This window comes from Populus euphratica, unplaced genomic scaffold (genome assembly GCF_000495115.2).
Source record: "Populus euphratica unplaced genomic scaffold, PopEup_1.0 scaffold20.1, whole genome shotgun sequence".
NCBI classification, from domain to species: Eukaryota; Viridiplantae; Streptophyta; class Magnoliopsida; order Malpighiales; family Salicaceae; genus Populus; species Populus euphratica.
Genome location: NW_011499854.1, coordinates 166413 through 189705, shown reverse-complemented (window position 1 = coordinate 189705; position 23293 = coordinate 166413). Strand labels below are relative to the sequence as shown.

Sequence of the window (23293 nt, the reverse complement as noted above, 5' to 3'; positions counted from 1 at the left end):
AATTCTTTATCTGCGCTAGTGTGCCTCAAACCCCAGCCTTTTGCTTTTCAAGTATATTCAACAGGATTCCTGATAATGCTAATGCACCTCATATAGTGCCATATGAACAGTGAGCACCACGAAATGTAAGACGTGAGATAAAACAAAACCAAGACGTTGTCCTTCCAAAACTAGACTATTTTAAAATATTTGTATATATAGCCAGGGTTCCAGAGGCATCTGAAATAGGGTTGAGTGCTGGTAGTGGTGGTCCTAATTAACTGACACCTCTTTTAGTGGAACACACATCATTGGGATGGGGACAAGACTCCCCAGTCCCACCACCATAGAATTAAAATGGTTGATTGGTCAAGCAAACTGAGCCATTCACATGCTACCTCTCAACTTTTCCATTCCATATCCTCTTTTTGTACTCTTACTTACGTTGTTTTGTCTGCGATTTCTTTTGCTCAGTCAATTAGCGTTTCACTAGACGAGCATAATACAATCTCGCGCGGACCATTTGCGTTTGAAGAAACTACAAACTTTGAGCCACGCACGATGGAACAACATAATCTTAATGATCAGGAAGGTCATGATCATCATCATAGACAATGTGTTCTACGAGTTCAGAATCTTTTATCCCCATCTTATCCATTTTCATATCGTTATGACCCTCTCAAGCTCTGCTTCAAACCGTGTTTTCTGTCTTTTGCTTTTAAGAGACCTAAAAGCCTTTGAAACCAGGATTTCTGGAAAGAAAAAAAAAAAAAACAAAGGGTGCGTGAATACAGAAAATCTTAATGCTTTCCAAGAGCACCCTATTTTTTTTTCCTCACAGACAACCAACAGGACGAGGAAGAGCAACTTGCAAAGAATACAATTAATCATCAATAATGATGCTTTGGGATTTGGAGTTCTTGGACGAGAATACCAGACACACAAATCCAGTTTGCAGAATCTTCTTAACTAGAGTAAGTATCAGCAATCCATGGTTGGTCAAACAACATATGAAAAGAAAGAAACAGTATATGCAACTTGTTCAAGTGTTTAAGCATGGAATGGTGCCACAAACCATGGTTGCAGTGTTCGGCTTCGTCCATGAGTTATGTTATCACTTAACGGGCGTTTATAAGATGCCTCTTGCCTGACAAACAAGGTGCCAATCAATTTCAAATTGCTAAATGTCGTCATCAGAGAAATAGAATTGAGGATACCATTACTTCGGGCAAGCATGGATCGAGCAGTGCCAATGGCAAAACCTATACAGCAGTGGAACAATTTTATTACATTATGCATGTGGTTCAAAGTGAGTTGACATGCTCATAGCACAAACAAGCACCTTCACTCAGCTCCAAAGTTAAGATTTCGTAATTGGAATTTTGAGGTAGTTCAGAATTGCTAGGGAACTATGAGATCAATTCCGTAGTCACTGCTCTCAATTTTCGTGCAAGGGCTAAAATTCAAGTACAACTTTTTATTTGCACTATTACAAATTAAAAATTCATGATCATTCCATCAGTATCTGATGTTAATGTTAAGAAAATATCAAGTTCAAATCGTTTCTTTCTTCTTCATAACAACCTCCCACTCTTTCACACCCTCGAAACACTCTCTAAGCGGCCCCCCACTCCTAGCCCAACTACTCCTTCCCTTATCACTCAAGCCCAAGAAAATCTCACCTTGTCATTCGCAGAAGCCAATTCCCTTCCTCTCCTCTGTTTCTCTCGAAAAATGGAACCATCACCACCTCTAAAGCATGCAGTTTAGAAGTACTAGCTAGACAACGAGATTATGGTTCATTGGAAGTGAAGAAATTTAATCAAATGTGTTGGATTCTTTGGATTTCAGGAAGATAGTGATCCGAGATAGGGCGAAGGCAAAGAGTGTTTTTTTAATTCTTTAATTAAAATGGCGGGAAATTGCAAAACATCCAAAGGCTAAGCTCATTAACACGAGCAGGTTACAAGCTTACAGAAGGGTTTAAAATCAAAATTTAACAATTCCCAGAAATTAAATTTAAGGAAAAGAAGCTATTATTGATTGAATTAGAAACTGAAAATTACAAGAACTAGCTAGAATGAAAGGAGATTAAAATTTTCTGTCGAGGTAGTCCAAGCCTATAAGAACTAAAATAGAAATTTAAAACTCCTAAAATAACTCTCTATTCTACCTTATTTTTCTTAAATAACCACCATGGGGTAAGAAAATTAATTTAAATTTTGAACTAGGCTACTTGGATTGACTACTTCCTTTCACTGAAAACAGTGTCTTTCGATAATTTTGCGGGATGCCTCTTATGTGTCAATGCCTAGTGGTTGGTTGAGTTTGGACCGTCCACATGGTTGAGCTAGCTCGCGGTGCAGTCTTCACTGTTCATTCCAACTTACCCCAATCTTCTTCCTACTAGAAACTTCAGTGGTTTGTCTTTGTCTGGGGATCCTTTCTCCTTCTCCTGCCATTTTCAGTCTAAAATGCCCGGAAAACACTACACAATAAAGGTTAGTGGTCAAAGTCAAAAGTTTAAAAACGCAAACTTTACCGTGTATTTTCACGGTTTAACCTCGTTGTTTGTAGAATGAATTCTTGAAACAGAAGACGTACCCTTGCTCGAATGTTTAACCATGGAGTGGTGGTATAAACTACAGCTGCATTGTTTGGCTTCTTCCTTCCCACCAAATTAGAAATTATACGATGCCTTAGTCACAATCACGGGGCCACTCAAATTGCTATATGTCGTTATCAAAGAAAAGAGTGGACTATTCCATCACTTTGTATAGCACAAGCAGTGGCAAAACTCCATAGCAGTGGAGCAAACTGTACCGTAATTGATTTCGGACATCTGACTCACAGTTCATACTATATACTATATAGGTGGTCTGCAATTCGCCATGGCAAATCAATTTATTTCATAATCTAAAAATATGATGTTAAAGCGTTGCCATCATGTTCTAAAACAAAAGACAATTTTGTTACTAGAGTTATAGATCTTAATAATAAATGATAACAATAAAATAAATAAATAAATAAATAAATTTTTTTGAAGAAAGCATGAAAAACTTGTAACTTTAATATCTTGAGGTCAAATATCTTAATAGAAAATATATATAACTTTTTTTAAAAAATCAATATTTAATAAATTTAATGTTGAAAATTGAAATTGAAAAAAAAAATAAAAAAAAAATAAAAAAAAAAAATGATAACCTAAGTTAACATATTATATGTTAAATAGAAATAAAAGCAACCTTTGATTTTTTATTCTCACGAGCTTTAAATAGTTGAAACAAAATCCATATAATGGTTTTTTTTACATCCTTCAATTAATATAACTAGTTTAAGTTAAATGTTAAGAGGATGAATTACCATAATCTCAAAAAATATTGATTAGTAACATAATGGTTTTTTTTACATCCTTCAATTAACATAACTAGAATTAATATAACTAGTTTAAGTTAAATATTGAGAGGATAAATTACCGTAATCTTAAAAAATATTGATTAATAATTTAATAATTTATAAACTAAGAGAAATATCATGCATATTTAAGAGAGTCATCTATATTTGTATTGAAGGTTAAAAAAAGAATTGATCAACAGCTCTCTAACTACCTCTTTTAACTCTCTCACCACCTTAACTAGCTCTTTTATTTATAGAACTTTTTGATCATTTGTCAGCACTACTGGAACCCCTGCTAACACTAGTTAAACTACCATCACCACAGAAACCTCTTCCAACACCACTAGATCCTTTTATAGCACCTGATCCTTTAATTTTTACAGCACTATCTCCTAGAACTATATCCATATTACTTGTCTATGTTGCGTCTAAGTATTGAAGCTCTTTTTTTATAGTACCAGATTTGTCATCTTTTTATTCCCTTTATTTGTTCTTTCTTAGTCTACTCAAGTTTAAAGGTACAATAATGACATTTTTTTTTTTAGGATCCTGGTTAATTTCTTGTAATGACTGCACCATATTATTATATGTCTTCTTAAGTGTTTCAAGAGTGTAATATGCATGACCTAAATCTTCTAAATCAATTCTCCTATGATGCACATAAAGAATCATATATTTGTATGAAATACTTGTCTTTTACTATTCACCACATGAATATTATTTTCTTTTTCAAATCAATAAAATTCTAGTGTAACCCTTATAAACTTGATATTCATTAAAATTTGCTAGAATTATTCTTATATGTCTAGAATTACCAATAGATATATCCAACAACTTCCTAACACAAGGTGTGATATGTGTTTTTCAAATTGCAATTAGAGCAAATGTATCATGAAAATTAGACATAAGTTTCAACCTAATCTTATCCGGTAATATTGCAATTATCATACCACTTTATTTCTTAACTCAATTGTTAAATGACTTCATCAAATTGTTAGTTATATTTTTAACCTTAACTTCATCATTAAATAAATTCCTAGCCCAATTGTCAACAGGGATGTTATTCAACCAATTAAAGTTGTATTATTAACATCTATAATATACTTTGAATAATTGTTGTAATAAAGATTCGAATAAGCTTTTCCAAAATTTAATTTTCAATTTCAAACCATAAAACCATTTATTCTATACATTGTAATAAACATATCTTGCATAGTATCTATATGTTGCTCCTACACATATCTCGACAATAACTTGTAGTAGACTCTAAAAAAAGTAAAAGAAAATATTAATAATTAAAGGACAAACATAGAAATAAATGCAAGAGTTTTGCATAACAAAATATGAAGGATAATATACCTTTTGCTTATTATGATATAAAATGGCCTCTAATGTACTCCAATATTTATGGATCCATTTAAAACATGCAAGAATTATCATCATATATTATTGTTTTTAGCGTCAACAATAATATATACAATAAAATATAGTTTATTATTGGCATCCAATCCTATTGCCAACAACAAGACTCCTTCATATGGACATTTAACATGGTATCCATTAATTTCAATAAATGATTTAATTTCATTAACAAAGTCTTTCTTTATAGTTTTCGAACAAACATAAACTCATTGTAAATTTCATGGTGAATAAACATCCGAATTGAAATTAAGGTCAAACTCTAAATATATATTAGAACCTGAGTTATACTATTTCAATAATTTCACATACCTAGGAAGTCTCTTAAAATGCTCATCATGACTTCTAACATGTTTGAGAATGTGGTGTAAACCGCGTTCCCAAAAAATTCAATTTTTTTTACTAAAATTTAATATGTTTTGTATGTTTTGGATCGTTTTGATATACTGATGTCAAAAATAATTTTTGAAAAATAAAAAAATTATTAGAATATATTCCGGCACGAAAAGTTATTTGAAAAGCACCCGTAAACATACTATCAAACAAGCTCTTCATTTAACAAACTTCTTCGTCTTTGTTCTACCCCTCTAAAATTGTATTTGGTGTGGTTTAATACTAAACTTAGCATCCCAAACTGTATCCAATGTTTTAATTGAAATGCTTGGGTTAACATTATTAATAATTGGTAGCAACTTCTTTACTATCAAAATCTAATTAACAAATTATATATATATATATATATGCCTAATGCTATTATACTTATGTGTCAAAGACTTTACCATGAAATTCTTGTTACTAGGAATAAGCAAAACATATATAAACCACTAACAACCAACACCTATTCATATAACCCAAGCCTTATCTTTTTTTATTAATATATTTTTTCATATGATATTTATATTTCCCTTCTTATTATCTTAAAAGCATCAAAGAAGTGAGCACCCATATATATGACTCAAACATTCTCTTTCTGATTAATATATCTTTTCACATGATGTTTATTTTTCATTTTATATTCTTTCAAAACATCTCTAAAGTGATTGACATTAATGAAAATATGATATTCTTCAAACTTAATTGATCCATCAACTTCCATCTCAAATGTTTTATATATAAAATCAGATGTTAAATCAATGTTTTTCTTCCTTTTCTTCCCTTTCTTATCCTATCACTTTTATCTTCACCATCCTCATTACTACTCTTAAATTTTATACTATCTTCAACCTATCATACTCACCCTCATTTATTCTCGAAGTTTAAGGCATCATCCAAAGTTTTACTAAAAAAAAATCACCTTCTAGGTTATCAATTCACTCGTCTTTAACTTCATTAAAAAATTCAAATCCTTTTAATTTGCATAAATATAATCACCATTTTTTCCCTCTTCATCATCTTTCTTATTTTTCTCATATCCATTGCCTCCCTCTTTATTTACAGTATAAGTGCTAACACTGACCCTTTTATTTCTAACATTATTAATATTAATTCTTTCACCTCCAACAATACAAACATTTAACCTTTTATTTTCAACACTTTCGAAATCTTTCACTTATTTCACTTTCAACAATGTCATATTTACCCTTTCATTACCAACATTGCTAACATCAATATCATCATTATTTTTCTTCTTTTTTAAAAAAAATAAATTAATTATTAAATATAAGTATAAGACACTCACTTTATGATATTTTATTTGATTTACTTTTTGAATTGTTGTTCTAACGAGGCATGCGACCTCTTTCCATGTTGTCATGCAACCTTTTACGATAGCATTAGAACTGTCTTAATGAGCTCTTTTTAGTGGTGAGTTGATATCTATGACAAAGCAATGGTGAGTCTCCAACCCATTTTTTTTCTTCTGTTAAGTATGGTATTGACTACTCATTTTTTATAGTTAATAATTGCTATTTTTTGTTCACTTGATTTTTTGTTGTACTTTTTTTAATCATATTTTTAAATTAACCAAATCTATTAAACTCAGTTATGTCAATGACTTAATACTTAGATTTTTCTAACCTGCATCATAGCGTATCCTAATCCTAGCCCTTCGTACCCCTAGCCATAGATGAATGGGTGTATAAGGCTGAGATGGGCTTTAGCCCAGGTAAAAAAATAAATCATAACCTTCAGTGTCCAAAACTCTAATTTACACACAAATATGGCAATTAAATGCAACAATTAATAAGTTCTGGAAAAAAAAAATTAGTGCTCTAGAGGGTCTAAATTAAATTTTCCTAAATGTATTCTCATAAGAAAAAAACCCCAATTTGGCATTAATATTCCCATCTAATATTATTTAGCATTGCAAAATGATTCTTAGCAAACAACCAAAACAACTTAGTAAAAACCTAGTTGAAATATTAAATTTTTTAATAAATTTTTATATAAATAATCTATATTTTATCCAACAAATTTATAATAATATCTTCATAAAACAATAATTAAATTATATTCTTTTCTTTATCTTTAATATTTTAAAAAATATAAATTTATTTTGGATTTCATATACATAGACTAAAACTTTTAGTCGATATATATTATGGTATTAAAAGCAAGATGTTATTAAATATGTTAATTTTGGTTCGGTTACAATTTAAAAAACTAATTAGTTTCCCTGTGACATCCATTACTACATCTTGTTAATACACTTATTAAAATTTAATTATTTTATACGATAATTTATGAGCTTTTACACTAAATAATCTTATAAAATAGAAAAGATAAATATTAATCGGGAAGATGAAATTATTATTAGCAAATAACCTAAATAAGATACTAGTGAAATCCTAATTTAGAAAATTGAATATTTTTCATTAAATTTAGATATGAATAGTTTATCTTTTATTAGATAAAAAAGTAAATATTGTCTTCTTGAAAAAGATAGAGAACTCTTACTTATGAACTTGAAAATTGATTTAATTATATCTTTTTTTAACCAACTAATAAAGCATTGCTTTGAATTTGATAGATGTCGGATTTGATTTTCTCCTTGCATATGTGTAATATGTTTGCACACAATATAAAATTGATATACCATATATAAATGCTTTGTATAAAAAGACTGCATGTCATTTATATTAATAATAAAAACCGGTGACAGTTTACCAACATTATCATTATGATATATTTAACTTAATAATAGATTTTTAGTTAGAATAATTAAATTTTAGATTCAGTAATGAAACATTGAAATTCTTTGTACTTAGCTCTGTTTTAGAACCTAAGAAGAACTTTAAATCATTTAAAGTTGATATTATTTGCAAGCTTACTAAGATATTTTACCATGAAGATTTCAATGAACAGAAATTGTATTATTTGAGATCTCGGATAGAGTATTATTAAATTGATGTGATTTATCATAAGAACTTTTATAATATATTTACCATTTCTGAATTATGTCGAGAATTAGTTAAAAAAATAAATCACATTACTATCATTTGATTAACAAGTTGATTTATCTTATGTTGACTTTGTTTATTTTTGTTGCTACTATAAAGCGAGTATGTTCAGCAATAAAACATGCTAAAATTGTGTTTCATAATAAAATAAAAAATAAATTCTTAGCATATTTTATGATGATTTACATTGAACGAGAGATTACTGAAGATATTGATTTAGATTCAACCATTGATAAATTTTATTTTATAAACTATGAAAAGATACAATTTTGATAGTGTAATTTATTTTTATTTTTTTAATTTTATATACTTTAAATTTGAATTAAAACTTTATTTTATACACACACACACACATATATATATATATATATATAAAAGTTAATAATTGATCTTAAAAAATAATTTATATATCTCTACTTAACAGTTCAGGATAGGAAAAATTTCTAACTCCGCTCTTTCCTGTAACACTAGCCCATGTAGTCCTTCCTCGTGTCTTTGAAGCCCAAAAAAGCACTTGGCAATTAACATTGAACAATCCCAATCTCCTCTCCTGTTTCTCTCAAAAATTGGAACACACAACAATTAAGGTATACAATTTACTAGACTCTAATTACAAGAGCTGGTGAAAATGTAAGCAAACGTGTGGGGTTCTTTTGAAAAAGAAATCAGGAAGATAGTGATTTATGACAACGCGATGGAGAAGAACGTACCTTCTGTTTTTTCATAAAGCCGGCTGGAAATGACAATATCTAGGGGAAGCCGCGGGGGTTGAAAACATGCGAAGGCCCCCTGGATTTACACAGACAGTGGATAAAGCCATACAGAATCATTAACCTAGTTAGTTGTTTCTAGAATGAGTCCAAGGTAGAGGAGTTATATTCCTTTTGACCATCACACTGGTGCGATAACGAGATCAATCTCATAGATATCTGGGTGATGACGAGTTCAAGTGTTGGGATCAATCTCCAAGTGCTTTGGGTTCAGTTATTGGAGCTTGCTATTTCCATTGTAATTAGTAGCATAATATGTGTTGGGCTATCTAATCATCTTTCATACACACCACGTTACAACATCACAAGCATGCAAAGAAGTTGTATTAATTTAAGACTTGACTTTATAATCCAACGTTATACATCTTGTATTTCATACATCAATTTATGTTTACCTGCGTTTACTGGCCTTTTCATACGTTATTGCAAAGGGAAAGGAAAGGAACGACAGTTTAAAATCCTTGGAAACACACTTAACCATAATTCAAAATACTTGACGAACAACACTGAAGGAAACTTGGCACATAAATCTCATGTAGTAATGCCCTTCACAAATCAAAAACGGGCAGTGACTTGAGAAAAGAGAGCCTTAAAATCATTGGTTGGGGTGCCAGTTCCCTCTGGTTTTGAGGCTAGATCAAATGCCTTAAATTGAGCCTCTTCGTACTGTAGTGCCTGTTTGTAAGTAGAAGAGGGGAAACATATGTGACTCAGTACTTTGAAATAGCAAACCCAAACATTCAATCCTACAATGGGAGAAAGGCAGATTGATTTTGAGGAAACATCATGGTTAAAGTAGACAATTTCTTATTATTAGTACCTGAATGCAGACTTCTGCAACATCAGCTCTAGCAATGGTTCTTGTCTCTGTCTGAAGGAGCTCGTCATCTTTTCCAACAAGTAATTCTCGGACACCTCCTTCTTTGTCTTGCAGGCCTCCAGCCCTAGTTATGGAAGCTCATGTCAATTGGCAAGCTACAGCAAAGAGAAAAACCAGAAGGACAACAAAGTAATGTGGCAAAGGAGCTGCTAAAGTTTCTATCAATCATTAATGAACAATCTAAACTTTGCACAAAAATATGATCAATGATAAAATTCATTTTGTCTAGGATGGGATGAATGTGATTATGAACTTGATCATGTTTAGAATTCCAATGAGAAGCGGGTAATAAACAACTTAGGCGGATTACCTGGGGAACAGGTGGCAGTTGTGTTTTGCATCCTATATTTTGAATGGATGAAGAAAATAGTCATGGAATAATATGGGTGTTCTCTCTCATAAGGTTACAGACTTGCCGTGAAAAAACAAAATGAGACAGGTAGCATAAACTTTAAATGGTGTGCTCCTCTACAGGATGATTCCATTTTTTTACTTTTAAAGACCACCTACTTCCATCATAACACATCATTCATCAGAAATTTTTTCACATATAGCATAATATACTATATACCCACATAGATTGATATTAAACAACCAGAGATAGCTAGTTTATCTGCTACCTTATAATTGTGTATGGAACACCAGAGTCGGCCAAATACTGCTCAGCCTTTCTCTTCCAAACCTGAAACATTATAGAGTGAATTAAGTTGGACTTGTGATGGCTCAAAAATAAAAACAAATTAATGAAAGACAGAAGACATAAACAAAGATAAGTCCTCCAACAAAATGAAAGAGAACTATCTCTCTAGAATGCAGAGTGGAAGGCTCACACACAATGGACTTAAAATTTGAGTTGTTCATTTTAGAAATAATATAGAAAAGGATCACGAACCAGTATATTCCCATTACCCAAACTGTTCAAGGGATGATTTAGGTTTGTTCCACCCATAGATCCAACCAGCACAATTTGCTTAACTCCTGCGGCCTTGGCTGTTCACACAAATCTAATTCAGCAAGAACATAATAGATATACAAGGAAAGAAAATGGAATCACATGCAAGAGGGGACGACGGTCTCACCAGCATCTATTTGATTTTTCTGACCAATCCAGTCAACCTAAAATGAAAAAATCTAGCATCAAATAACATCAAGATCGAGAAACCAGTGAAGTATCAAGATCCAATTATGAGGAAAGAAAAAGAGGATTACCTGCTCAGGAAATGCTCCATCTTCAAAATAGAACTCAGGCCTGCCTTTGGATGGATCAAACCCAGGTTTCATCTTTGGCACTGCACTTGTCAGGATGATCAGAGAATCAATTCCTTGGATCGCAGGAATGATGCTTTCGGATTCCCTTATATCCCCAACAAAAACATCCTCAGCTCCTCCAATTTTCTCCTTGCTCTCTTCAGTTCTTACCAAACCTCTTGCAACATACTGTTCAGACCTCTCCTTCAGTTTCTTATAAACTATGGAACCTGCCAAAGGTGTCTAGATCAAATCAAGGGAACTACACACATTCATATAGTGACAAACAATTCATAGCAGTTAACTGTTTTCCAAGACATAATTGCAGGAATCCAGATTTCCACTAACCCAATTGGCTTTGTGGATTTCATGTTGTTTAACATTAGGGAAAAATATTTTTGGTTCTGCTTTCTTTGCAAATATTTCATAGACATTGCATTTGGAGATTTGAAAATCACAAATGTCATTCAACACAGCATGGAAAAGGGGAACAGAGTAAAATCTTCATGCAAAACTAAATTAATTTAAGAGCACTTATAGATGATCGCACACCATAATAAAACCTAAAAAACCTCAATCGCCTAAAATGTTATGCAGAAGCATCACCTCATTCATTTTGAACGCAAAATCTTTGCTGTAAAATATTAGAGAATTCAATATATAAAACACTGGTTGCATTATCCCAAAACATATCTTTACCTCTAAGCCACAAACTGATAATAATAATAATAGTAATTATTATTATTATTATTATTATAATGATGATGTAACAGTGAAGAAAAGCATAATCTTTATTTTATTAACCTTCAAAACAAAACCTAGGAAACCCCAGATCCCAAAACCACCCACCACACACAATTCCTAAATTTTCCAACTCTTAGAAAGCTCTGAATTTCAAAAGTTCCCAGAAAATGCACCTGATTCTTTTTTCTTTTAAATACAATTATCCTTAGCCCTTTTCATTTCCAGAGCTATCCCAGTAACCAAACAGAGAACATATATAAGAAAACAGAGAGCGAGAGAGATCGTACCAGTTCTGCCACCAGCTCCAGTGACAAGGACAATGCTTGGAGCCATTGAATTTGAAGCTAATACAGCGAACCCTGCTCTCCTTATGCGCGTTGTTGTTGTCAGTGACGAAGAAAATGAGCTATGACTACTGCTACCTAAAAAGTGTACGGCCGATTGTGAAGCACACCCCTTTTTATTGTTAGGAAAATGACCGGAGAAAATCAATGGAACACGTGTCACGGTGACGGTGGTTGTCATTATGATTTTATATTACTAGAACTGGCTTTGAGACGTTGAGTTTGTTTCCATCGGAGAGCAGCTCAATTAATTATTTTGGGCCGTTAAATTGTTTGTGCTTGTTGCCGACCAAACCCTTTTCCTTATCCTTTACTTCGGTAGCTGTTCGTTTCTTTCCTTCAGAGCCAATTATTCTTTAGTCCCTCTTTCTTGAAGATATTATAACTTAGTACCTTCTGTTTATAAATCTCATAAATTAGTCCCATCATTCTTGTTGATTGTCATCTTGTTGAGGTATTCGTTGGTTTTTTCTAATTATTTCCAAATCTGATATCTTGCTTTTTTGTATTATAAGAGAGGAACCTCAAGTTAAGAATAATAAATAATAACATTAATCACTAAGTTATAATTACATTAAAAAACAGGGACTAAAGAATAATTTACTCTTTACTTTTCAACAAACTCATCTTATCATTATTTTGGGGGCGGGGGAACGTAAAATCAACGTGACTTGTGGTCTTCTTGCTGCCACATCAACACCTATTTTAATTCACAGTTGCTTTTTTTTTTTTAATCATTAAGTAATTGCTATAAATCATTACAATCATTAAGTTCTGATTATGAGTTTATTTTTATCAATCCGTCTAGTAGCACTAATTATCATCATTACCATTGTATTTGCTTTGACTATTACATACAAATCTATGAGAGATCCATTGTATTTACTATATTTAAAATAATTTTTTTATGCATATATATACAAATTATTTTTATATCTAATTTAAGTTAGTTTATTATTATTATTATGGGAATATAGGCATTGCATTTTTGTCTTCTTTATCCAATGTTTTTTTTAAAAAAAAATGGTTGTTTGGATTAATTTTTATTTATTTTAATTAATTATAAAAAATTTAAAATTAACAACCATGTAAATTTTCAGTAATATTGAGAATATTCATTAAATAATAAATTTAAAATATAACCAATTGAAATACTTTTTTTTTAGAATTAGTGTGTGTTGTCTGTTTTGTACCAATAGAAGTTATCAGGCTCTAAATAACGTAAAATTCTAAAAGTGATTGATGAGAATTTAAGAGGTAGCCGAAAGCTGTTTGCTTCAGTTGTTTATTGCCGATGCTTCTATTGAATTTTGAGTCCAATTGTTGATCTCTCCTTTCCAATATTTCTGTCCTGTTGTATAGTTAATAATTCTGCTATATTTTTAATTCATAGTTATTTCAGGTTAGGAGTTGTCTCCCTTGATTCAAATTTCACTATCAGATGAATCTCTTCCTCTTCCGGTTGCATTTGGACTTTGTTCCCAAGATATCAGTCCTTCCCTGCAGTTTCTTATGCTCTCACAAATTTTCTTAAGACTTATTTCATTCGCTAACGACTAAACAAGGTTCATATGATGAAAATAGAGTTTTGACTGATGATCAACGGATCCAATTGTTAAGATTCGATGAAAATCAATAGAAAGGCTAAATATAGATTAAAATAGTAGACAGAAAGATGGGATTTATACACAAAACAACTCTGAATTAAGGGTTGGAGAATACACGCCATCCAAAATGATCAAAACGAGATTGATTTCCAATCTACGGTTAGGTATTGTCATCAATAAAAGTTAGGAGAAATTCAATTCAGTACAAATTCTATATATATATATATATATTCTCAATCAAGTCTTTTCGTGAATGTTTATCAACATGTTTCTTCAAGTTCTCTTCAAATTAATGTCTATATAGTGCAAAAAGATGCATATTAGACCGAAAGTGATAATGCTCATTAGATTTCAAGCTACTAAATAAAACTGGGAAAAAGGCATGGTGGAGACATATACATACTTCTCCAAACGCCTAAAACCTAACATAACCATCTATATAAATCCATTTTCAAATCCTAAAATATATTTTCTAAATAACAAAATCCAAATCAATTCAAGAATCTTTGCCAAACCGAACAGAGTGATATCTACAAGTGAACTAACCCAACTCAGAAAAATTACTTTCGGTAATTCAATGAAAAATGATTATTCATCATCAAAGCATTGAAGATGAGTTAAGGGTATCTTAAAGATTGCAATTGTGGTTATGATTCAAAGTGTTAAGGGTATCTTAAAGATTGCAATTGTGGGTATGATTCAAAGTGTTTTTTATTTAAAAATATATAAAAATAATATTTTTTTATAAAAAATTATTTTTATATCAATATATCAAAACAATCCAAAAATACTAACAAATATTAATTTTAAATAAAATAAAATAAAAATTAAAACCTGAGTTATACTGTATTTCCAAATAGACTTATAACCATGTAACTTCATCTGCAGTCAGGTGAGACTCAACCATCCTGGCCCGGGGTATCAACCTCACAGCTAGTTTGAAAGAACTCCAGTTATGTTCTCTGGCTTCATCCACCTATTATGCTACGGAAACACCAAAATATGTTACTTTACACAATCAGGGGAGGACCATCCAGCATATCCATGGCTACTTGAATCCTGTTTGGTAGCATCTTTACAGCATCAAGGTCGTTCCCAGATTGAATTTGTTCTGTAGCAACTTCACAAAATCAGTGGACCATCCGCTCGTGCAAGGATGCAAATTGCTGTCATTAGAAACTTTACTCCTTAAGCTTGCTTCGCCTAAAAGCTTCACAAGTTTCTTGTTTCTTCTAATCTATCTTATCGGCAGTATTTGAATAATGCGAGAAACCCGTATCTTAATTGGCACTAAACTAGTTAAACAAAGTCATGTTCCAGCAGTATCTTGAGCATAGTATCTGTTACTAGATCATGTCTGGATAACACTGCACCTAACGGCCTTTATATTTTATTATTCTTGCACGATAAACATTGAGTTCCAAGCTTGAATTAATGATTGAAAATTAATTATGGCTACTGTGATGAAGGCGTCCAAAAAGAGAGGAGAGACGATTGACATTGGCATGTGTGGCACCGAAAGACAGCCAAGAAAAGAGGCATCCCTCCCCTCCCACGTCTTTTATTAACAAATTTACGATAAGAACGAAACATCTACATCGTTTAAACATGAGATAGAGAAATGAGGCTCGTGAGATCCCACATCATTGTTTTCCTTCTTTTCCCTGTCTAATAAGGACAACATACATCTAATCTAAGCTGTGACAGGTGTCTCCACTGTAACCTTGCCAGGATAACCAACTTCTGATTTAATGTCAGTTTCCCAAAGCTCTGGCAGTGCTTGCCTGATGTTGTGAATGCTTTCTAATGCAAAATCTGCACCTTTAACTCTTTGCGAAGAGCCAACCTGCATTCATTTAACCAAATTACATGAATCAAACTCAATTATTAAGTTAGAGAGGAGAATAAAAACAATTTAGTTGCAGTGTCAGATACTCAAGCAATGAATAACCTGTATTGATGATGAGTTTCAAGGACTTACCAGAACAGTCTGGAGACCCACACGTTTTCCAGCCTGTATATTCCGGACACTATCATCAAAGAACAGCTGGGGGAAAAAAGCAGAGATTTATGACATTATTAGTAAATTACTACATCAATAATAAACCCGTAAGATCAAAACTTTTGAATCTTGAAAGCTATTACTTACAGTTCTCTGAGGATTAATATTGGCTATCTTGAGAGCGCGTTCGATGGCAGCCTCAGATGGTTTGCAGACAATAGGTGTCTTCGGTAATACCGAGTTGGGGTTTGGTTGAGCAAAATGTCCAACAATGTCAAAAATTTCAGGAGCACTAGTTGTAGTTGTGTAAGAGCCATTAGTTGTAGAGGGAGTAACAACTGATCCTACAAATTCTATGTCATCCTCATCATCAGAAACAGTGTTCTTATGGGTAGGATTCAGAGTCTCAAAGCAAATGATCCCTTCAAAACAGTCTTCTAAGCCAAGCTTTCTAAGAACTTTACGAGCATGTACCTTGTCTGCATTTGTAAAGATCTGTTTTGCACAAAATATTGAGAGGGATCTCATAAGGAAATGGATTGCCTCTGAAATGCTAGTTAACTGATGATGATGACAATGAAATACTTACGACTTTTCGAATTGGCAAGCTAAGCAAAAGACCTCTTAGAACAGGGTCTGGTTTTAGGTTCTCATAAGGCAATCTTCCATGAACGAAACTGGCAGACACGAAAATTACCGGTTAATCAACCGTATTGAATGCACATTTTTGCTAGGCAGAATCTATTTCAATCAATAAGACCAGTTATCAATAACAACAGAAAAGGAGGGATGTTACTACCTGTGGTACTCGTCATAGTCAAAGTCATAGCCAATTGCCTGCAAAACAAGAACCACCCAAAATCATTCCATTAAAACGGTCCTCTCAGATTTAAGAGGGATGTCATGAGGAGATAAGAAGTTCAAATCCCATACCCTGAGGCCAGCCATTGTTGTCCCATAATTCCTGTACAGAAGGTTACCCAACTCAGTGAGTTTGCTCTCCTCTATGCCCAGCCTTTCGACCATATAATCTACGGAAGGACACCGATGTTAGAATTAAGATATCCTGACTAAAGAAAAGTCGGTAGCATCCAGAATAAACAATCCTAAAAATTTACCTTTAATATTCTTGCCACATGCGGCTGCGATGCCGGAACTAAGGGGATAAAGGGTATCATCAAGATCTGCAATTCCAAGCAAGATAGTCAATTAAATGCTCTCAGGACATATTAGACTCTGTAAACCAAATGTCTAGAAATGAAAGGCTTACCAAACAGAAGGCAGCTATATTTTGGCGTTTGTGCCTGCAAGTAGCGTTCGTCGTACTCCATTTTTATCTAAGAAACCTTGAAAACACACAATAGAAAGTTGTGAGTACTAACCTCCACGATATCTTAAACCTGCCAAAGCTAAGATGAAGATTCAATTTATATCTGAAATTATAAATTCTCATTGGTTATGGCCTGGGGAAACTTTTTAAGGTCCTTATCAACTCCTTTGAGCACCACACGTATTGAAAGAAGGGTCTAGTCAAGACTCTGGATGGGTGGAGAAGTCCATGACCAATCCCAAGTAGTTAAGATAATAAATCCTCGTTGTTCATGAGTGGACATTACACAACCACAAGAACAAGATATACATGAATGATGAGTGAGTGGACTAGTAAATTAGGCTAGAAGTTCTGTGGCAACCTCTTAAAACTATTGACATTGAAAAGGCATAAAGTCCTCCTGATCAGAAATTTTATAGCCAACTTCATATGCTGTAACCCTTCCTCAGTATCATCACACTTGATAAAAACGTACAACTCATACTACTTTCTTAAGAGTTGAATTAAAAGTCTATGCGGTTCACAGAGAGCCAATGAGTTAAAAAGCAAATGCTAGAAAATAAGAAAAACTGACTCTATTAGAAAGGGTTACCGGAAAAGAACTGAAAAATCCATTTTTATCCATCGCAAGAAAGTTCACAGCTTTTCAAGATCACAGAACTCATTGTGAAACCAAAACCAGTTCTTTGATATTTGGTATGTTATCAGTCTTGGAGGGAACAAAAATGTGGATTGTTACGAAATCATGAAAATAAAATTCTTCCTAAAATCAACAAACATCAACCCAGAATTCTGGGGTTCTTAAACAAGAAGAAATACAAGAGGCTCATGTCAAATGAAAGTTAAATTTCATCAGTGAGATGCCAGAATCTTAAAGAGAAGCAAAGAAAGGAAGACTAAGACTGAGGAATGTCATTATCATACCTCTGTATGAAATTTCTGGTTGTAATGAGAAGAAGAGCAAATGGAGCAGAGAGAGATTGAGAAGCAAAGGAAGGGAGGAGGAAGAGGGGGAGGAAGAAGAGGAGCAGAGACGGGTTTATATAGGAAAACCACATTGCCCCTCTCTCTTTGATTGCATTTTTAAATTGATTTTTGATTAATTTAATCCCAAAAAAAAATAGAGTAATCATTTGAAAGGTGGTTGTACTTTCTGCATTTCAAAGAAGGAGAAGGCTTCACGGCTCCGACATAAGAAGATAGTAGTACTTTTGGTTACAAACTTAAGAACAGAAACCTAATACTGCGTGCAGGGTAGCATTTTCTCGGTTTTTCAAGTTATACCCTTATTTTATTTTATTTTTATATAAAAGAGTAATATAAAATCATTTTATACCTTACCTAATAATTTTAAATTTTAAATTAAAATCATTACCACTCTTTAATTAAGTTTTTGGTTAAGATAATTTTATAACAATAAGTAAATTAAGACCTAATCAGAGAGGATTTCTACATGTAAGAAAAAACCAAACCTTTCACTACTCATAGAACAATCTGCTTAAATTATACTTAACCTGGCATTGCTTCTTTTTTTCTTTTTTTTCAAGGATATTGAAAAATAAATTTCATTTCAAACAAATTTATTCTTTTAAATATTAATCCTAAAATGTAACCGGGAAATCAAGAAAGGGATTGCCTTGCCATTACCATTCTTAATACATTATAATAGAAGCTTCTAGATTAAAAATCTTAAAAATACTACTATAAACTTCTTGCTTCCTTCACAAATGGACATAAATAATTTTGCAAGATAACCAGTTGTCATCCTAAATGAGCCCAAATAGTTTTAAACTAGATTGGTACTAGGCCAAAAATGTTAATGTTCTTAACATATAATAAAATATTTAGACACCGCGAGCATATTCTCACAAGGAAGAAAAATGTACCCTTCTTATATAACTATAAAAATTAATCATGATGAAGGCATAAAAATAATTTCTAAAATAACATTTAGAAATTTATCTTTAATTAATTTAAAAATATTTTAAAAAAATATCAGTAAACATAATATTAAAATAAAAAATAAAAATAAAAAAATCTACTCATTAAAAAAAGATAAAATGCAACCCTAATAAACTTAAGTTATTCATTTAAATACATAACTTGGCTTATAGTACGAGAACATTATATAAAAATAATAAAAAAATATAATATTTAATTTTTAATTAATTTAATATTAAAAAATAAAATTAAAAAAAATATTAAAAACATGACAAAACCTTACCATAAATCGGTTAAAGTTAGCTTACCAAAATTAAGATTTGGATTGTGAGACCGGTATAACATAAAAAAATTTATAAAACTTAATTTATAAATAATTTAATATAAAATAAAAAAAACAAAATAAAATTGTTGAACCGGCTAAATTTTTTTTTAATTAATTAGTAATTATCAATAAAATTATGGGAATAATAATATATATTATTTTATTCCAAAAACTTTATTGATAATTTTGAATTAATCTAATAAATTAAAGAATAAATTTAAATGTATAAGTATTAAAAATAAAATAATCCTAGTTTTTTCTATTAAAAACTTGAATATTTTTAAAAAATAACTAACAATAACAACGTGCTATTTTCTCATATTATTCTTTTGGTATTCTAGTTCCCAAAGCTTTTTGTTTTTTTTTTTAAAAAAAAGAACCCCAGTATTTCACTACGAATGCTGTAGCTAATTTATCACGTGCCAAAATGTTAGATTATTTTAGGATCACAGCTGTATAAAAGGGCAGGAAAAGAAAGGGAATAATTCTCGTGGAGACACTTTGACCTCAAAAGAATAGCAGTAGCAGTTCTTAATTTGTAGTGAAGAAGAGGTTACAGGGAGGTGCTTTGTTTAATTTTAGAATTTTTTTTTATTTATTTATTTGTCTGGGGAGTGCTGTATTTATTAGGTCATAGACTTGTGTAGTGCTGGACAGCAGTTAACAGAGGTGAATACGACCATCCTCATCTGTGTTTTGTTTTTTTTAATAAAAGTCTGTGGTTCCATTTTTCGTCTGTCTCTTAAAAGCCCGTAAAATGCTACTTCTTGGTTCAACCCCCAAACACGACACGACAATCACATGCATCAACCGAGAAGTTGCGGTCTGTGACTCTGTACACTAACGTTTTTATCATTTCCTTTTATTATTTATGTTGAGTTCCGCTGTGAATATATCGTGTCCCTTGTGCGTACACTCAAGATGACTCGTTCCTTTCACCAAAGGATAAAAGAGCTTAGGATTCCATTGTGGCGAGTGACACGTGGCTGGTTGAATTCTTGTTATCACCATCTAATGCAGAATGTTTCAAAAACGTTTTTAAAAAAGTATAACTTTTTTTTATTATTTTAAATTAATATTTTATTATTATTTTTAAATTATTTTGATGCAATGATATCAAAAATAATTTTAAAAAATAAAAAAATTATTAACATATATTTTGACATAAAAAATTATTTGAAAAACAATCATATCTATATTATCAAATAAATCCTTTATATTCTACGTGGATGGTAGTGATTGTGTTAAATCTTATTTTTTGATGAATTCTTAATTTTTTTTTTAGTTTTTTAATTGCTTTAATATATTAATATTAAAAATAATTTTTTAAAAATATTATTTTTATATATAAAAATACTTTAAAAAATAATTTATACTATATTCTCAAGTATTAAGCACATGAATTGATAATTAATAAAAATTATCGAGTTTCACATATATAAGCCATCACAAATTAAAAATAAAAATTAAGATATTACTAGATATTATAACTTCATAATTTATAATCTTTGAATAAAAATGATTGCCGGTTAATCTATATAAGTGTTATTCCAAGATAAGATATTCTTTAACAAAGATGCTCTCAAGCTATTAGAGAGTTAAGCATCCTTTCCCATATTAATAACATTTTGTGGCGCAATACATGATTAATCAATACTTCTCAATCAATTTTCAAAAAGAAAAACATCATGGATAAAACTAGTTTAAAGCAAATATAGGATTTGTCTAATTAACTTTAATTTGGGTGTCTTTGACATAAATTCTCTAATGCATATAAACTAGATAGTGACATGAGATCGAGCTTATCTTTCAATCAAAATTACTAACACTAATCCCTCAAGCAATCAACGGATGACGTGTCTGCATCTCTCTCTTCGTATGGCTTTCATCCAAGACTTTATAATTATAATGCTGGTGGCTCCTATAAATGAATGCAAAGACAAGAAATCACTCACGCAATTTGTTTCTCAATTATTGCATTATTAGCTCCTATGGCATCTCCGAGAGGAAGGTTAATTTTGGAGCAATATAGCTGGGAAGTTCTTGGAAGGCACGTATTGTTACAATCTTGAACAGGAACGTAAACTCTTTAATAAAAAAATCAAAGGGTAAATATTAGCTGGATGCATGTCAAAGCATGCAAGACTCAACTATCTGGGTCTGGCTGGCTAGCATAAAGAAGTCTATATATATATATAATACTTGATGCATGACAACAGTACCGAAACTTTGGGTGGTTGTAATATCATAGAAAACGTATTGTTCTATGGTGCCTTTATTTCAAATGTTCCGGGTAAGTTGATGTATAAGATACAATGAATGCATAATTGGAGTTTGTGCCGCCGGTAATATATATTACCAGCCTCGCCTAGTGTACTCTATGACACGACAAACTACTCTTATTTATTCAATGGGCTGGAGGTGTGAAATTAAACAGCTTAGAGGTGGGAAATATATGGAGGCTAAAGCGATTTAAACCGCATCATGTATGAAATTAAATTTGAATTTAGTTAATAATTTATTATATTTACAAAATAAGACGCTAGATTATATAATTGAATTCGATTAAACTATTTGGAATACATCCATGTAAAAACAAATGTTTAGAATACCCATAAAAATAAACTAAATTAACAATCTTATAGTGATGTCGCCCATTGGCATATATATATATCCTTAAATTATGGAGTAGATAGTTACATGAAAGGAGCATATTTATAAATGAAGGACTGGTGGGCTGGGGTCTTTGGACGGAACCATTTCCAACTCTCTCCCTCAATAATTCCAAACCCCTGGGCTGGCCATGACTATGACCATTCCTTTGTTAATCTTTCTCGTAATATTGATTAATTAAATTAAACTGACCACATCTTGTGTCTTGTCAAATTCGTAATCTGGCTCTCAATGGGGTTAGCTTTGTTAGGTGAGGGCGGTTGACGGAGAAAGCTACAGCAACGGAGAGAGATCCTCGATGTTGTGATTTAAGCAATCAAACAATAAGAAGAACATGAGATAATAAAACTGTTACATATTTTAATTATGTTTTTCACGTTTCGAGTGCTTCGACAACTCCTGACAAACCATTTTGTGCAATTTTTTAAAAGCAAGCTGTTGTGTCAGGGACACTTATTAACTCTCGAAACTTCATACTTCTATTGCGAATAATGCTGGTACATTTATTCAATCCACGAGAGAGGTCAAAGAGCAACGTTGTTTTTCTTTGTTTATAACGTGGAAAGTTAAGGTGTTAAAATTAGATTCAGACACTATGTCATGAATTGTGTAATTAATTTTTTCTTTGTTTATAACGTGAGAAGTTAATAAATTATAATTAGATTTAAAAAATATTTATGTTTTTAGAAAAAAACAGATTCAACTCATTTACATAGACAGATACACTTGACTTTAGTCTTAGATCATGTATTTGAATTGAAATTTATTGTAAAATTGAACTTGAATTTCATGTATTTGAATTGAAATTTATTGTAAAATAATAAGCACAAAAATTGAACTTGAATTTGATTTTTGAAGAATTATTTCCCTTATTGTATTGTTTGATCCATCACATGAATGATAGAATATGATTATTTTATTTCTAGAATGAGTTTCTTTAAATGTGAACAATTTTTTCAGCTCTAAATACATTTGATTTTAATTTAAAAAAATATTCAAGTTTAATTCGGGTTTTATAGTGGTAATCAAAGTTATTAATAAAAAAATTCTATTACCTTTAGGTTTCTAAAATTTTTTATAAAAGAAAATTAGAGAAAAACATTTAAAACTGGTTAATTCTATATTATTTTGACAGTATTTAACACTTTTCTTCACTTAATTTTCTAACATATCTCTTCTAGATTTGAAATTTTATTTTTTCTCGAAGCTTCCTTCCTCTTCTAATCTTAGGTTCAAT

General features: G+C 31.4%; 2 protein-coding genes across 2 annotated transcripts; both read right to left on the bottom strand.

The window, feature by feature from the left end:
• Positions 1–9269: 9269 nt before the first annotated feature.
• Positions 9270–12507, bottom strand: LOC105122446 (NAD(P)-binding Rossmann-fold superfamily protein). The gene is made up of 7 exons (XM_011021546.1): positions 12122–12507; positions 11052–11320; positions 10922–10958; positions 10735–10832; positions 10463–10524; positions 9783–9906; positions 9270–9637 (listed from the first exon to the last, which is right to left on the bottom strand). The coding sequence occupies exons 1-7, from the start codon at positions 12357–12359 to the stop codon at positions 9518–9520; spliced, it is 948 nt and encodes a 315-aa protein (XP_011019848.1). The 5' UTR covers positions 12360–12507; the 3' UTR covers positions 9270–9517.
• Positions 12508–15200: 2693 nt separating this feature from the next.
• Positions 15201–18161, bottom strand: LOC105122445 (Haloacid dehalogenase-like hydrolase (HAD) superfamily protein). Its single transcript, XM_011021545.1, has 9 exons — positions 18042–18161; positions 17058–17133; positions 16906–16971; positions 16721–16818; positions 16587–16624; positions 16377–16464; positions 15935–16282; positions 15767–15832; positions 15201–15631 (listed from the first exon to the last, which is right to left on the bottom strand). Exons 2-9 carry the CDS (start codon positions 17116–17118, stop codon positions 15479–15481), a joined length of 918 nt encoding a protein of 305 aa, XP_011019847.1. The 5' UTR covers positions 17119–17133; positions 18042–18161; the 3' UTR covers positions 15201–15478.
• Between the last annotated feature and the right edge of the window lie 5132 nt (positions 18162–23293).

What these genes read in the sequence shown, in the direction of transcription:
- LOC105122446 (XM_011021546.1), bottom strand. Translation starts at nt 12,359, where the DNA reads ATGACAACCACCGTCACCGTGACACGTGTTCCATTGATTTTCTCCGGT. An exon ending in TGGAGCTGGTGGCAGAACTG is followed by an intron (nt 11,321 to 12,121) that starts GTACGATCTCTC and finishes CACCTTTGGCAG; the next exon opens with GTTCCATAGTTTATAAGAAA. An exon ending in TGGGTAATGGGAATATACTG is followed by an intron (nt 10,525 to 10,734) that starts GTTCGTGATCCT and finishes ATAATGTTTCAG; the next exon opens with GTTTGGAAGAGAAAGGCTGA.
- LOC105122445 (XM_011021545.1), bottom strand. Translation starts at nt 17,118, where the DNA reads ATGGAGTACGACGAACGCTACTTGCAGGCACAAACGCCAAAATATAGC. An exon ending in ATGTGGCAAGAATATTAAAG is followed by an intron (nt 16,819 to 16,905) that starts GTAAATTTTTAG and finishes GTCCTTCCGTAG; the next exon opens with ATTATATGGTCGAAAGGCTG. An exon ending in CAACAATGGCTGGCCTCAGG is followed by an intron (nt 16,625 to 16,720) that starts GTATGGGATTTG and finishes CTTGTTTTGCAG; the next exon opens with GCAATTGGCTATGACTTTGA.